The sequence below is a fragment of the Chiloscyllium plagiosum genome, unplaced genomic scaffold (genome assembly GCF_037043375.1).
Source record: "Chiloscyllium plagiosum isolate Xiang-an unplaced genomic scaffold, Cpla_swu_hap1 HiC_scaffold_29, whole genome shotgun sequence".
NCBI classification, from domain to species: Eukaryota; Metazoa; Chordata; class Chondrichthyes; order Orectolobiformes; family Hemiscylliidae; genus Chiloscyllium; species Chiloscyllium plagiosum.
In genome coordinates, this window is record NW_028270167.1 from 1,649,193 (window position 1) to 1,664,078 (window position 14,886).

Here is a 14,886-nt window from a genome sequence, read left to right on the forward strand (position 1 = left end):
TTGGAGAACAGGAATGCAGTACAAAGTAATCTGATTCTTCAAAGTTATGGTGCTTGCTTACTGAAACAACTGTAAGGATTTTAAGCTGAATTCATGTGGTTCCAGTGGGACTTTTGCAATTTAACTTGCTAAAAATTCTCTGATTGTAATTCAAACCAATCCTTTTATTTACTGTCCCACTGAAAAGTGTGTTTCTAAAAAGAGAGCGAGATTAGAGCACCAACTGCTTTCCTTGACTATTTCTTTAAGAATAATTTTATCTCCTGCTGTCCTGCCCAAGGACATTCCAGCAGTTTTTCTCTGTGGTGTTCCAGACCCAACCACCTTCAGTTACTTCATCAGTGACCTTCCCTCCATCAGAAGGTCAGAGGTACGGACGGTCACTGATGATGGGAGTGTGTAGTGACATTTATGACTCCTCAGAAGCAGTCTGTGTCCTACAGAAAGAACTGGACAACATTCATGGTTGGGCTGAAAAGTGGCAGGTAAAACCTATGTCACATAATTGCCAGGCAATAACCACCTCCAAGAAGAGAGGTTCTAACTATTGCCCAGATGCTCTGGTTTCCTCCCACAGTTCAAAGATTTGCGGGTTAGGTGGATTTGCCTTAGAAAATGCAGGGTTACAGGGATAGGTTGGTTTGGGGTGGGATACTCTTCACAGGGTTGGGTATGGCCTCAGGCTGAATGGAGGATTCTAAGATTCTATTCAGCATATCACATAACATGATCGAATAGTGGAGTAGCCTTGATGGGCTAAATAGCCTAATTCTGCTCCTGTATCTTGTGGTCTAAACATACTGTGTGACTTAATTAAAGAATGCTGGAGAAACTCAGCAAGTCTGATAGCATCTGTGGACAGAGAAACAGACTTAATGTTTCAATTCAAGTATGGACAGGATTTGAACTGGAGTCACATTGGACTCAACATTAACTCTGCAATCATTTACAGACAGAGAAACAGACCTGCTGAGTTTCTCCAGTATGTTTTGCGTTTGTTTCAGATTTCCAGCATCTGCAGTATTTTGCTTTTTTGATGCTTTGAGATTCTGTAATTAGCCTCTCACTGTCCTAAGTTCACCTCTGTCTGTACTACCTTCACACAGTTGGAACTGAAATGAAGGTTTATTGAGGTTATTCATGCTGGCAGTCTTTTCAGGGGTCAGCACTGTGCATTCTTACAGAAATGTCAAATGTTTGTTCTCTATTTAGATTATGTTTTGAATCAGAGAGCATGACTGCTCAAGAAAGTTTCTCTCTCTCTCTCTCACACAGTCAGTCTCTCTCTCTCACTCACTTTCTCTCTCTCTCACTCACTCTCTCACTCACTCACTCACTCTCTCTCTCTCTCTCTCTGTCTCCCTCTCACTCACTCACACTCTCTCTCACTATCTCTCTTTCTCTCTCTCACACACACTCTCTCTCTCTCTCTCTGTCTCTCACTCTCTCTCTCTCTCTCTCTATCTCTCACACATAGTGGTAGCACTCTCACTTTTAATTGCAAATTTTCTGGCTTTAAATTCCACTCCAGCCCAAAAGTCAAGCTTTCAGTCAGTAATTCGATCTTTCTGGTGAGAAGTTAAACTGAGGCCTTGTCTATTCTCTCAGGTCAATGGAAGTGATTTAATAACAATATTGAAAGAAAAGCAGGGGAGATATCCTTGCTATTCTGGTTTATATTTATCCCTCAATTAACAACCCACAAAACAGATTATTATACAGTCATTATTTAACTGGTTGCTGTGGGCATTGGCAGTAACATGTTTTGGTAGTCTATTGGTCCCATCTCCCTTTCTTTTGTCACAGAATCGTAGAATTCCTACAGTGTGGAAGCAGGCCATTCAGCCCATTGAGTCCACACCAAACCTCAAAGAGCATCTCACCCAAACTCAACCTCCTACCTTTTTCTTATAATCCTATGTTTCCCATGGCTATCCCATCTAAACCTACACACCCCTGGACACTATGGACAATTTAGCTTGGCCAATCCACTCTAACCTGCACATCTTTGGACTGTGGGAAGAAACCAGAGCACCCGGAGAAAACCCACGCAGAGCCGAGAAGAACATAGAAACTCCACACAGACAGTTGCCCAAGGCTGGGCTTGAACCCAGGTCCCTCGTGTTGTGAGGCAGCTGTGCGAACCACTGAGTCGTCATGCTGCCCCATCCTGATTTCCTCCCACATCTCCCTTTGTATCATAAATATCTCTCTCTCTCTCTCCCCCCTCTTTAATCTGTTTTTCTTGCTGTTCCTCCCTCCCAAGCTCTGTCCCCCTCCCCTCATAGAGCGATTGATACCAATCTGCATCATTATCTGAGAGGCACGTGGTGTTGACATGGTGATGACAGGGAGCATTGGGATTTTCCATTCTACTTCTTGCCAATCTCGTTGTGCTCCTGAATGCCAGCTGGGCTGTTGCTGTTGGCAGCGCAGCTGAGACTGAAGCTGCGCAGGAGTTGGAGCTGTAATCCAGAGGAGGTGTGAGCTGTACATTTATCATCAACTGAATGGGATTTCAGGTTCCACCAGTGCAGCTTGGGAATTTGTGGTTCGATTTTTTTAAAAATCTGTAAAATATGCTGGATTCAGTAAGAGGAATAATGCTACCTTTGGATCATTGTTAAAATCAACTGGTTCACTAATGTCCTTTTAAGATCAGTCTCCTTTCTGTGTTTATACATAATTCCAGTCTCTCACCAGGATACTTTGACCTTGACTGTCCCCTGTAGTAGCCTAGCAGGGCATCAGGATATCAAGGTCAGTGTTGCTAGTATAATATAAAATTTTTAAATAAATCAATATCAATGTTTAAAATACTAACTTTTGTGACTGGCACACTGCCAGCCTATTCCACATCCAAGAATACATTTCAAACCTGCCCTATACAATAAAGCAATGACAAGTTCAGCATTCAACTCAACCCAGAACTGGTTTGAAATTCGGGAGTGCAATGACCTTGCATTAACCAGAGAAAGTTGAAAAAAAGGCTTACATTTATATAACACATTTCCTCTTTCAGGCACTTTACAGCTAAAGAAGTACTTTTTTTTAGAAATATAGTCATGAGTGTAAAATAAGAAATACAGCAAATAATTTGCACTCAACAGGTTCCCACAAACAGTAACATGATAATGACCATATCATTTTTTTTTGTGATGTTGATTGAGAGCCCAATATTGACCAGAATTTTGGATAGATCACCTGATCTTGTCAGAAATAGTGCCATGGAATCTTTAACATATCCCACTCAAACAGAAGGATAGGATCTCAATTTAACATCTCATCCAAAAGATGGAACCTATGACTTCCACAGTTCTGCACTCAAATGCAATCCTTGATTTTTGTCCCTGGAGTGGGATTTTAACCCAGCACCTTATGATTCAGAGATAACTGTGGGAGTCAGTTAGCTCAGTTGGCTGGATGGCTGGGTTTGTGATGCAGAGTGACGCCAAGAATATGGGTTTAGATCCCACAATGGTTAAGGTTACCGTGAAGGACTCTCTCTTTCTCAACCTCTCCCCTCACTGGAGGCAAGGGGGTTGTCAGGTTAAACCACTACCAGTGGTCTCTCATGAGTGAATAGTCCTACAGTCTTCCAGCACTTTGGTGACACTACATTCACTAACTGAAATGTAGCTGCCATAATTATAATGCAGGAAACATAGCAGTCAGGTAGTACACGGTAAGCTTCCACAAACAACTACGAAACATTGACTAAGCAATTTGATTCTTGATCATCTTCAAATAGAGTCAAGATTAGAGTAGTGCTGGAAAAACACAGCAGGTCAGGCAGCATCCAAGGGGCAGGAAAATCGACGAATGATGAAAGGCTTTTGCCCGAAAAGTTGATTTTCCTGCTCCTCGGATGCTGCCTGACCTGCTGTGTTTTTCCAGCCCCACTCTAATCTTGACTCTGATCTCCAACATCTGTAGTCCTCACTTTCGCCCATCTTCAAATAGAGTCAGAGGGTCTTTTGTATTCGTTTGAGAAGGCACCAATTCATCCAAAACGTCAGTGTGTCTGACAGTGCAGCACCACCTCAGTATTGATCCTCCAAGAAGACAGCACTGCATCTGTACTGATTCTTTAATAAGACAGCACTCTCTGTCAATATTGACCCACTCAGAGTGCTACAACACAGGGTTCACCCAGTACTGCACTGTGAATGTAAGCCTGGTTATGGGTTGAAATCCACAATCTTTAGATTCAGAAGCTTGTCTAGCACCATGGTGCAGGGATATTTTACTGGAGTTGTCATCGAGACACACTGTTAAAAGAATGAGCAATGTACAGGGAGGAATCTGATTCCACTGGGAACAAGGTCAAAATAAGCAAATTTCTCCTCTCGGGGACCTGTCACTTTATGCTCAGCTGTGAGGTCAAGCTTCCAAGTCTAATTACAGTAATTATTTGTGGTTTATCTTGGAGTGAATTTGCTGTTCTCAAGACCAGTTTCCTATAGTCATTGTGTGACCTCAGAGCATGACTTTCCTGTCTCACTAGTGCAGAGACTGAAGCATGGGATTAGATTGAAGCTATGAGCATTCCTGTTTGTATTATTGTAGTTTGAGTGAAAAAAGTAGGCAAAGGCATTAAAGAAGTGTAGAGATTGCACTCTGCTAGTTTCCCAACCTGTACTCGTGAGATATTAGCTTTGTTGACCTCAGCTGAAGATCACTGTATTATAGCTTTAGAAATCATTGGCCACAAAACTTTGAAGATACTAGAGCAGAGGCTCTTTATTTTAACTTTTTAGTTTCTGGTAGCCAGTGGGTTGATAATTCTAAACTGCTGAGTATGTGATTGGTCCTGTCCTGGACAGTTAATGTTCCTGACAGTGTTTGCTTATTTCACTCTGTAATTCCAAGCCATTGTTGATTGCTCCTCGTATTGGCTGAGTGCTCCTCCTATTGGTTGGTAAGTCACAGCCATTCCGTTTGCCCAGTTCTATCCCCCTTCCCAACAGAATTTTGAAGTAACAATATCTTTTAAGTAAAATCATTCTGAATTTTTCAATAGAGGGAAACAGCAGTGGCAGGGAACCTGCCCCAAATAGTTGGGAGACCAATGTCAGAAATATTAACAAATGCCACAATGCGTTACAATAGACTTGGCAACATTTGTACTATTATTTAATGGTTACTAGATCTATGAAACAACACTGAGTAAGAGGTGGGATCAGAGACCAGGTTTGGTTCAGGAACTTGCCTGTCATCCTGATCATAACTTGCTTGAGCCCATTATCCAAGTAACCTTTTCTGTCACTGACATTGACTATAGATTTTGTATCTCTGTGATCTGCCCCAGGAAAACAATGGAAGGAACATAGAACATAGAAGAATGCAGCGCAGTACAGGCCCTTCGGCCCTCGATGTTGCGCCGATCCAAGCCCACCTAACCTACACTAGCCCACTATCCTCCATATGCCTATCCAATGCCCGCTTAAATGCCCATAATGAGGGAGAGTCCACCACTGCTACTGGCAGGGCATTCCATGAACTCACGACTCGCTGAGTAAAGAATCTACCCCTAACATCTGTCCTATACCTAGCCCCCCTTAATTTAAAGCTATGCCCCCTTGTAATAGCTGACTCCATACGTGGAAAAAGATTCTCACTGTCGACCCTATCTAAACCCCTAATCATCTTGTACACCTCTATCAAGTCACCCCTAAAACCTTTTTTTCTCCAATGAAAACAACCCCAAGTGCCTCAGCCTTTCCTCATACGATCTTTCTACCATACCAGGCAACATCCTGGTAAACCTCCTCTGCACCCGTTCCAGTGCCTCCATATCCTTCCTATAGTATGGCGATCAAAACTGCAGAAATACTCCAGATGCGGCCGCACCAGAGTCTTATACAACTGCAACATGACCTCAGTACTCCGGAACTCAATTCCTCTACCAATAAAAGCCAGTACGCCATATGCCTTCTTCACCGCACTATTTACCTGGGTGGCAACTTTCAAAGATCTGTGTACATGGACACCAAGATCCCTCTGCTCATCCACACTACCAAGTATCCGACCATTAGCCCAGTACCCCATCTTTTTGTTACTCTTACCAAAGTGAATCACCTCACATTTAGCTACATTGAACTCCATTTGCCACCTTTCTGCCCAGTTCTGCAGCTTATCTATATCCCGCTGTAACCTGCCACATCCTTCCTCACTGTCTACAACTCCTCCGACTTTCGTATCATCCGCAAACTTGCTCACCCAACCTTCTAACCCCTCCTCCAGGTCATTTATAAAAATGACAAACAGCAATGGTCCCAAAACAGATCCTTGCGGAACACCGCTAGTGACAGCACTCCAAGATGAACCTTTGCCATCAACCTACTACCCTCTGTCTTCTTCCAGCCAGCCAACTCCTAATCCAAACCTCCAACTCACCCTCAATGCCATACCTCCGTATTTTTTGCACTAGTCTACCATAGGGAACCTTATCAAACGCCTTACTAAAATCCATATACACTACATCTACCGCTTTCCCCTCGTCCACCTCCTTAGTCACCTTTTCAAATAATTCAATAAGGTTTGTGAGGCATGTCCTGCCCTTCACAAAACCATGCTGACTATCCTTGATCACATTATTCCTATCCAGATGTTCATAAATCCTATCCCTTACAATTCTCTCTAAGATTTTGCCCACACCAGAAGTGAGACTCACCGGCCTATAGTTACTAGTAAAGGATTTCCAGTCGAAGAACTATCTGAAAGGCTGCCACATAAATATGGGTCATAACATGTATCTCAGCAGCAGAATCTAATCCTATTTGACAGGAGAGTTTGTTTGGGCTCTCACAAGCCATGATAGAGGGAGGTTGCCCATGCCCACAAGACACGAGTATCTGCTGGCTAGCAAACCCACAGCCTGGGTGGGTTGGATTGAGGTTTAATGCTGTCATCATGTGATTCAAAGGCAGGAATACCAACTCAACAGACGGATCAGGGGTTCAGGTACAGAATTCTTTGAAGTTTGCATCACATATAGACAGGATGGTTAAAAAGGCCTTTGGACATACTTGCCTTCATTGCTCAGTCCTTTGACTATAGGAGTTGGGAATCATGTTGAGGTTGTCTAGGATTGGTGAGGCCCTTCCTAGAATACTGTGTCCAGTTCCGGTCGCCCAGTTACAGGGAGGATATTATCCAGCTGGAGAGGGTTCAGAAGAGATTTATCAGGATGTTGCGGGGTATGGAAGGTTTGAATTATAAAGATAGGCTGGGACTGTTTTTAGTGAAGCATAGCAGGTTTAGAAGCGACCTGATAGAAGTTGATAAAATATATATAGGGTTAATGGTAGTCGTTACTGCCAGTAATTACTCCCAGCCTCTCGGCTCAGGGGCAATAAACTCTTGAGGCCAGCAGGGTCAGAGAGGATTATTAACCATTAATTCATGAGATGGGATGTTGTTGGCTGGGCCGGCATTTATTGCCCATCTCTGATTGATCTGCAGAAGGTGGTGGTGAATTGCCTCCTGAGCCACTGCAGTCACTAATGTTCCTGAAAGCACTTGCTATCAGGAACATGCCCAGAGCTGTTAGGGAGGGAGTTCCAGGATTTTGACCCAGAGCTCAGCTGCTGAATTTATTTGTCTCAGCAAATTGTTTCTGGCATTTTATTTCTTTATGGGTTTAATTGTAAAATTTCTCTTTATGTGATAATGATTGGCCAATTCAATTATCATCGGTGTGTTAGCCAATCTGTTAATGTTGCAATGTGGGAGAGGACCTTGGAATGAGATAAAGAACCAAAATGAGCCTTGTATTTAAATCTGGACTTGCTTTTGCAATAAATGCATTGGAATTTCTGAATCTGGAAGTTATGACTTTCAATTCCATACCAGAGAATTGAGCCTTTAATCTTTGTTGGCACTCCCAGTGCTGTACTGAGGGAGTACAGCACTGTTGAGACATTAAACAGAGGCTTCATTCATGTTGCTTGTCATCTGCGTGTGTGGCTACTAACGATAGCTGGTCGTGTTGTTTCGTGGCTAGTTGGTGTACATGGATGCGGATCGTTAGCTGTCTTCCTGTTTGTCCAATGTAGTGTTTTGTGCAGTCCTTGCATGGGATTTTGTACACTACATTGGTTTTGCTCATGCTGGGTATTGGGTCCTTCGTTCTGGTGAGTTGTTGTCTGAGAGTTGTCAACAGAACGAGGACATGCCGCAACCCAAAGGACTAGCCACACTACCATACATCAAGAGCATTTCCGAACTGACAGCCAGACTACTGCAACCACTAGGACTCATAACAGCACACAAACCAACAGCCACTCTCAGACAACAACTCACCAGAATGAAGGACCCGATACCCAGCATGAGCAAAACCAATGTAGTGTACAAACTCCCATGCAAGGACTGCACAAAACACTACATAGGACAAACAGGAAGACAGCTAACGATCCGCATCCATGAACACCAACTAGCCACGAAACAACACGACCAGCTATCCTTAGTAGCCACACACGCAGATGACAAGCAACACGAATTCGATTGGGACAACACTACTATTATAGGACTAGCCAAACAGAGAACAGCCAGGGAATTCCTAGAGGCATGGCACTCATCCACAGATTCAATCAATAAGCACATCGACCTGGACCCAATATACCGGCCACTGCAATGGACAGCTGGAACTGAGAACCGGAAGCGGCAGATTCAAACCACTACAAATGGCGGAGGAAAGATCACAGAAGCGCTTCACAGGAGGCTCTCAAGCAGTGAGGATGTCACCTAGACAGGGAACGAAACGTCTGCAACACAAATTCCCAGCTCGGCGAACAGAACCACAACAACGAGCACCTGAGCTACAAATCTTCTCACAAACTTTGAGCTCCAATTACTTGTTTGGGTGGATGTAAAAGATATTTTACAAGAAAAGCAGCCTTCTGTGGTGTGCCAGCCTTAACCTGACAGCATCACACATTGCTGTTAGTGAAATAATGCTCTGTGCACACTGGCTTTCATTGTTTCCTACATGATAACAATGACCACACTTCCGAAAGTACTTCATTAGCTGTATGGCACTTTAAAGTGTACTGTGTTTGTGAAAAGTTACCAAAAATTTGCTTTCTTAGTCACTTCTGTGTTGAATAAACAGACTCTGCATCCACAGAAGAAATGATGACTTTGCTTGTTTTAGTGAATTGACTGGATTCAAAAGAAAACTGGTTTGCAAGAGTATTGAGTACAGGAGTTGGGAGGTCATGTTGCGGCTGTACAGGACATTGGTTAGGCCACTGTTGGAATATTGCGTGCAATTCTGGTCTCCTTCCTATTGGAAAGATGTTGTGAAACTTGAAAGGGTTCAGAAACAATTTACAAGGATGTTGCCAGGGTTGGAGGATTTGAGCTACAGGGAGAGGCTGAACAGGCTGGGGCTGTTTTCCCTGGAACGTTGGAGGCTGAGGGGTGACTTTATAGAGGTTTATAAAATCATGAGGAGCATGAATAGGATAAATAGACAAGGTCCTTTCCCTTAGGTGAGGGGGTCCAGAACTAGAGGACATAGGTTTAGGGTGAGAGAGGAAAAAATTTATAAATGACCTAAGGGGCAACTTTTTCACGCAGAGGGTGGTACGTGTATGGAATGAGCTGCCAGAGGGAGTGGTGGAGGCTGGTACAACTGCAACATTTAAAAGGCATTTGGATGGGTATATGAATAGGAAGGACCTAGAGGGGTATGGGCCAAATGCTGGCAAATGGGACTAGATTGGGTTAGGATATGTGGTCAGCATGGATGTGTTAGACCAAAGGGTGTGTTGCCATGCTGTATATCTCTGAGTCTTAAGTATCAAATGTCACTCACTCACTGGGATGTGCTTCAGATAAATCAAGATATATCACAGGAACATAGAATTTCAGAGCAGCAGGTCATTTGGCCATTTGAGATTGCTCTGTCATTTGATAAAAGATGATAACTAAACCAATTGTGGCATCAGTTCCACTTTCATATCCATGCCCCATTATCGGTGACTCCCTTGTTTATCAACAATTTAATCTGACTGTCTTGAATAACTTCAGTGACACAGTCTCCATGGCTTTCTGAGGAACAGAATTCCACAGACTAACAACCTCTGAGGGAAAAGTAATCTCCTCACCTCTATCTGAAAAAGAAAACCTGTTTTTAAACCGTGTTCCCTAGTTCTATCTCTCCCATAAAATGAGACATCCTCCTGTTTTCTCCACAATCAACTCTCCTCTGATTGATACGTTTCAAAAGATCATCTGTCTTTCATCTCCAATGGATACACACCCAAGTTGTCTAACTACTCTTTATACAATACATCCTTCATTCCAGGAAGGAGTCAAGTGATTCTTCTCTGAATAATATCTTATGTAATTATATCTTTTTTCAAATAAGGAAAGGGCTCACTAAAGCCCTGTACAGCTGCAACAAAGTTTCCTGCCCCTATGTTCCATTGTTTTCAGTGCAATAACGCCTCTAAGGTGGATACTAGAATTGTGTACAGTACTCCAAGTACTAAGCTTCGGTAAGAATTTAATATGATTGCACTGCTTTTCTGACTGACTCTCTAGAAATGAAGCCCAGTGCTCTTTCTGCTTTTTTTTACATTCCTGAGCTGCTACTTGTAGCAATTTGTTTATCAATTAAAAAAAAACCTAATGGCAATCCTGTGACCATTGGTGAATAAGATGGGTTTTATAATTATCAGCAATGTGTTTTAGAGAAGGAAATCTGTCATCTTCACCCATTCTGGCCAACATGTGAAACCAACCTACAACAATGTAGTTGACTCTCAACTGTGCTCTGGGCAATCAGGGATGGGCAAAACCTCAGTGACACTTAGATCCTGTGAATTAATAAAAACAACCTTTTAGGCTGCAATCTCTTAAATGAGAAGATGTGGTATCTGAAGTGTGGAAGATTTGAAGCTCCTTGTATTGGCTCTCACATGAAACTCAGCTAAAGGGCAGAAAGTGCACAGTGTCAAGACAGGCAGCAGCTGCATCACTGTATTGTCACCAAGTGAAACAACACACTATAACTGCTGGAAATAAAAACACAGATACCGAAGAATTTGGAACTGTTGCGCAGTCAGGCAGTTTCCATGGAGACATTGAAACTACACCTAGTCAGTTCCATATTTCTAAGACTCTTCCTCAGAACCCTTAAACTTGAAACATTAACTGACCGGCTGACCTGCTGAATATTTCCAGTTTTTTCTGTTACTGTTTTGCCAATATGGCCCTGGATTTCGGTTGTTTAGTTTTAAAGCCTAATGTTCATTCAAATAAAGAAAAACTTTTAAATCAGAAAATTGCAGGTTCAGACCTACCCCAGGGACTTGACTTATGTTTCAGGTTGACACCAGCATTGCAGTATTGCTGTACTGTCAGAAGTGTTACCTCTCTGATGAGATATGAATCAGCTGCCCCAGCCATCATCCTCTGAGGTAGAGATAAACATTTCATGGTATTATTTGAGGTAGAGCTCCCCATGGTGACCTAGCTGTTCTTTACTCCTCAACCAGAGTAACTTGGCAGATCTTGCTATGTGCAGATTGACTGTTGTGTTTCCTACAAAGCTGGAATCATCACATTTTAAAATTTTTTTTGGCTCTTAAGCAGTTTGGAATAAAATTAGGCACAGTGAATGTGTTCTGGCGTCCATTACTCATGGCTGATCGAACACTCATGCCTTTTACCCACATTATCCCGTAACTCTTTACCCCATTTGTAATCAGAAATCTGTCTACCTCATATTTAAGCATATTCAAAGACTGAGCCTCCATAGCCCTCTGGAGGATAGAATTCCAAAGATTCACAACCCTCTGAGTAAACAAATGTCATCTCATCTCAGTTATAAATGGCATTCTCCTCATTTTTAAAGTTGTCCCTGGTTCTGGAATCCTCAACCAAGGGAAACATCTTACCTGCACCAACTTTGTTTCTTCCTTGTAAGTATTTTGTATGTTTCAATGAAATCACCTGTCATTCTTCAAACCTCTAGAGAAAGTCGACCCAGGTTTATCAGCCTTTCATTATAGGACAGACCTGCTATCCTGAGAACAACTCAAATGAACATTCATTGTGCTGTATGGCATTAAATCCCTTCTGAGATAAGGAGATGAACACTGCACATAGTGCTCCACATGTGGTCTCACTAATGCCTGTACAATTGCAGCACGGGCGGCACGGTGGCACAGTGGTTAGCACTGCTGCCTCACAGCGCCAGAGACCCGGGTTCAATTCCCGCCTCAGGTGACTGACTGTATGGAGTTTGCACGTTCTCCCCGTGTCTGCGTGGGTTTCCTCCGGGTGCTCCGGTTTCCTCCCACCATCCAAAGATGTGCAGGGTCAGGTGAATTGGCCATACTAAATTGCCTGTAGTGTTAGGTAAGGGGTAAATGTAGGGGTATGGGTGGGTTTCACTTCGGCGGGTCGGTGTGGACTTGTTGGGCCGAGGGGCCTGTTTCCACACTGTAATCTAATCTAATCTAATCTAAATCAAGACTTCACCATTCCTGTATTCAAATCTTCTTGTAGAAAGGCTAACATTCCATTAAATGTATAGCTTACCACAGCTACAAGTTAGTCTTCAGTGACTTATAAACAAAGACACCAAGGTCCTTTTGTGCATTTATACTTATCATCCTATCATTCAAGAAAACCCCCCTGTATCTGTTTCCATTACCAAGTAGACATCCTCATATTTTACCACATTATATCCGATCCACATCTTCTTATCCATTCACTGATTTTGTCCACTTAGTCCTGAAGCTCCTTTCTATCTTCCTCATAACACACTTGCCCACTTAGCTTTGTATCATTTGAAAATTTGGAAATATTGCATAGGATCCCCACTTCCAAATTGACATATATTGTGAACAGCTGGGACTCAGGTAGATTAGATTCCCTACAGTGTGGAAACAGGCCCTTTGGCCCAACAAGTCCACACCGATCTTCTGAAGAGTAACCCACCCAGAGCCACTTCCCTCTGATTAATGCACCTAACACTATGGATAATTTAGCATGGCCAGTTCACCTGACCTGCACATCTTTGGACTGTGGGAGGAAACCCACACAGACATGGAGAGAATGTGCAAACTCCACACAGACAGTCACTGGAGGTAGAATCAATGCTAACCACTGATCCACCATGTTCCTTGTAATACCCCATTAGTCATAACCTGCCAATGTGAGAATAAAGTGAGAATCTGTAAAATGTTCTGGGGGGTGTAGATCGGAAAAAAACCTCCCTTTAGGAGGTGCTTTAATTTTGCTAACACCCTCCTATGGTGGACATTATCAAAAAATGGATATTGTGAAAGGTGCTATATAAATGCAAATCTTTATCTTTTATATTTTGCTTCATCTAATGATAAACCATATCACAAAATATTATTGGAGTTACCAGGTCCCCCCTTGTCAATAGTACAGTGGGTGATGTGACAATGTCCTAGTGACATTCATGACTTGGAGATAATCATTAAAGTTAACGTAGGGTGAGTAACCAGGGCTAGTGGTCGCCTTTACAGGTGGTGATTGAAGTTAGAAACTGTATTATTGACAATATCAGTGTCAGGAAACGTATCCAAGATGTTATTTGGGAAGGAAATGTTCACATTATATTTGAATGATTGAGTCCTCACACTGGAGTGACTCTGTCCAGGCAGTGTCGGGTGTGTTTTGTTTTGAGTATATGGCTTGTGGTGAGAGAGGTGCTGGAGCAGAGTGTGTTAAACACAAACTAAACTCCTCCTTCCCCTCGCACACGCGGGACCTGACGTGTGAGGCAGCTCTGGCTTGGCTATAAAAGCAGCTCGGGGCCGGGCTCGGAGCTGGCCAGTGGAGTGTTGTAGCAGCCCCCGGAGCTATGCCCAGCATGCGGCAGTCTTACACCGTGACTGTCTCTGAGGAGCCGCTCCTCACTCTCTTTAACAAGGAGCTGCGCAGGAAGACCCCCAGCGTCTCGGGCTCCATGATCGTCTCCACCTTCGTGGGGCTCCTCATCAACCAGGCGAAGGTAAGGAGATTCCGGCCCTGCCGCTCGGCCCGGCCCGAGCTGACTAGCCCCTGACTCGGCCTCTGGTGAGTTAGGCTGTGTCCCTGCCTGGGAGAGAGGACAATGGGGAAGAATGATAGGGTCACTGGCTGAAGTAGGGGGTCGGAGGGAAGAGGTGGAGGGTTGTGATGGAATGTTTCATAATGTACACCTTTAAAAACCCCGTCTCCCGCTCTCGGATTGCTAATCTGTGTCTGCCCTGAATTTACTAACCACCCTGGGCTACAAGTGAACTCTGAGAAGCGGGGAAGGGACCTGTATCGACTTCAATCAATCAACTGTACTTTAATTTTACAAAACGAGCCAAGCTGTGGACTCGCTGCGTGTGTCACGGAGCTCATCGTGAAATGCCCGTGATACTAATTGGGGCAACTTCCATCATCCGCCTTCAGGAGGGGGTGGCAGTATTCATTTGGAGTTCTGTATAATACCAGTGTGGGAGTGAATCGTGTGTGTGTGTGTGTGTGAGAGAGAGAGCGCTTCAGTGGGATGTACCTCCTGGCTCCCTCTGCCAGTGTCTGTCCCAGCTGCTGGGATTAATGTGCTGAGGGAGGGAGGGAGGAGTTGCTGTTTTGGTGTGGGCCACACTACTTTCAGGAGACCTCGGGGCTAATTCCACGTACCAGCCGGAATATCATTTTTTTCTATTGGTAAACCAGACTAATAATGACATGAACCTTTGAATGCCGAGTAACTAAATCCATGGTTACAGCTCAGTGAGGGGGGTGGGGGAACCAATACACTTTTGTCTTGGATCCAAATTTCCTGACCTCTTTTAATGTAACCACCCGTCTTTCCCTTTCTCCCTCTCCATCCATGTTCGCCTGTTTCTCACCTGTTCT

General features: G+C 43.6%; 1 protein-coding gene across 3 annotated transcripts in view; it reads left to right on the forward strand.

Annotated features, from left to right (window-relative positions):
* usp2a (ubiquitin specific peptidase 2a) overlaps positions 1-14,886 on the forward strand; it is a 127,842-nt gene that overhangs the window by 85,885 nt on the left and 27,071 nt on the right. The window contains exon 1 of one of the 3 annotated variants that reach the window (XM_043677743.2): positions 13,833-14,005. The exons of the other annotated variants lie outside the window; for them this stretch is intronic. Coding sequence (XP_043533678.1) covers positions 13,856-14,005 — 150 coding nt within the window. The 5' untranslated portion in view covers positions 13,833-13,855. Of the gene's footprint in view, positions 1-13,832; positions 14,006-14,886 lie in introns of those variants that run through there. 3 annotated transcript variants of the gene reach the window in all.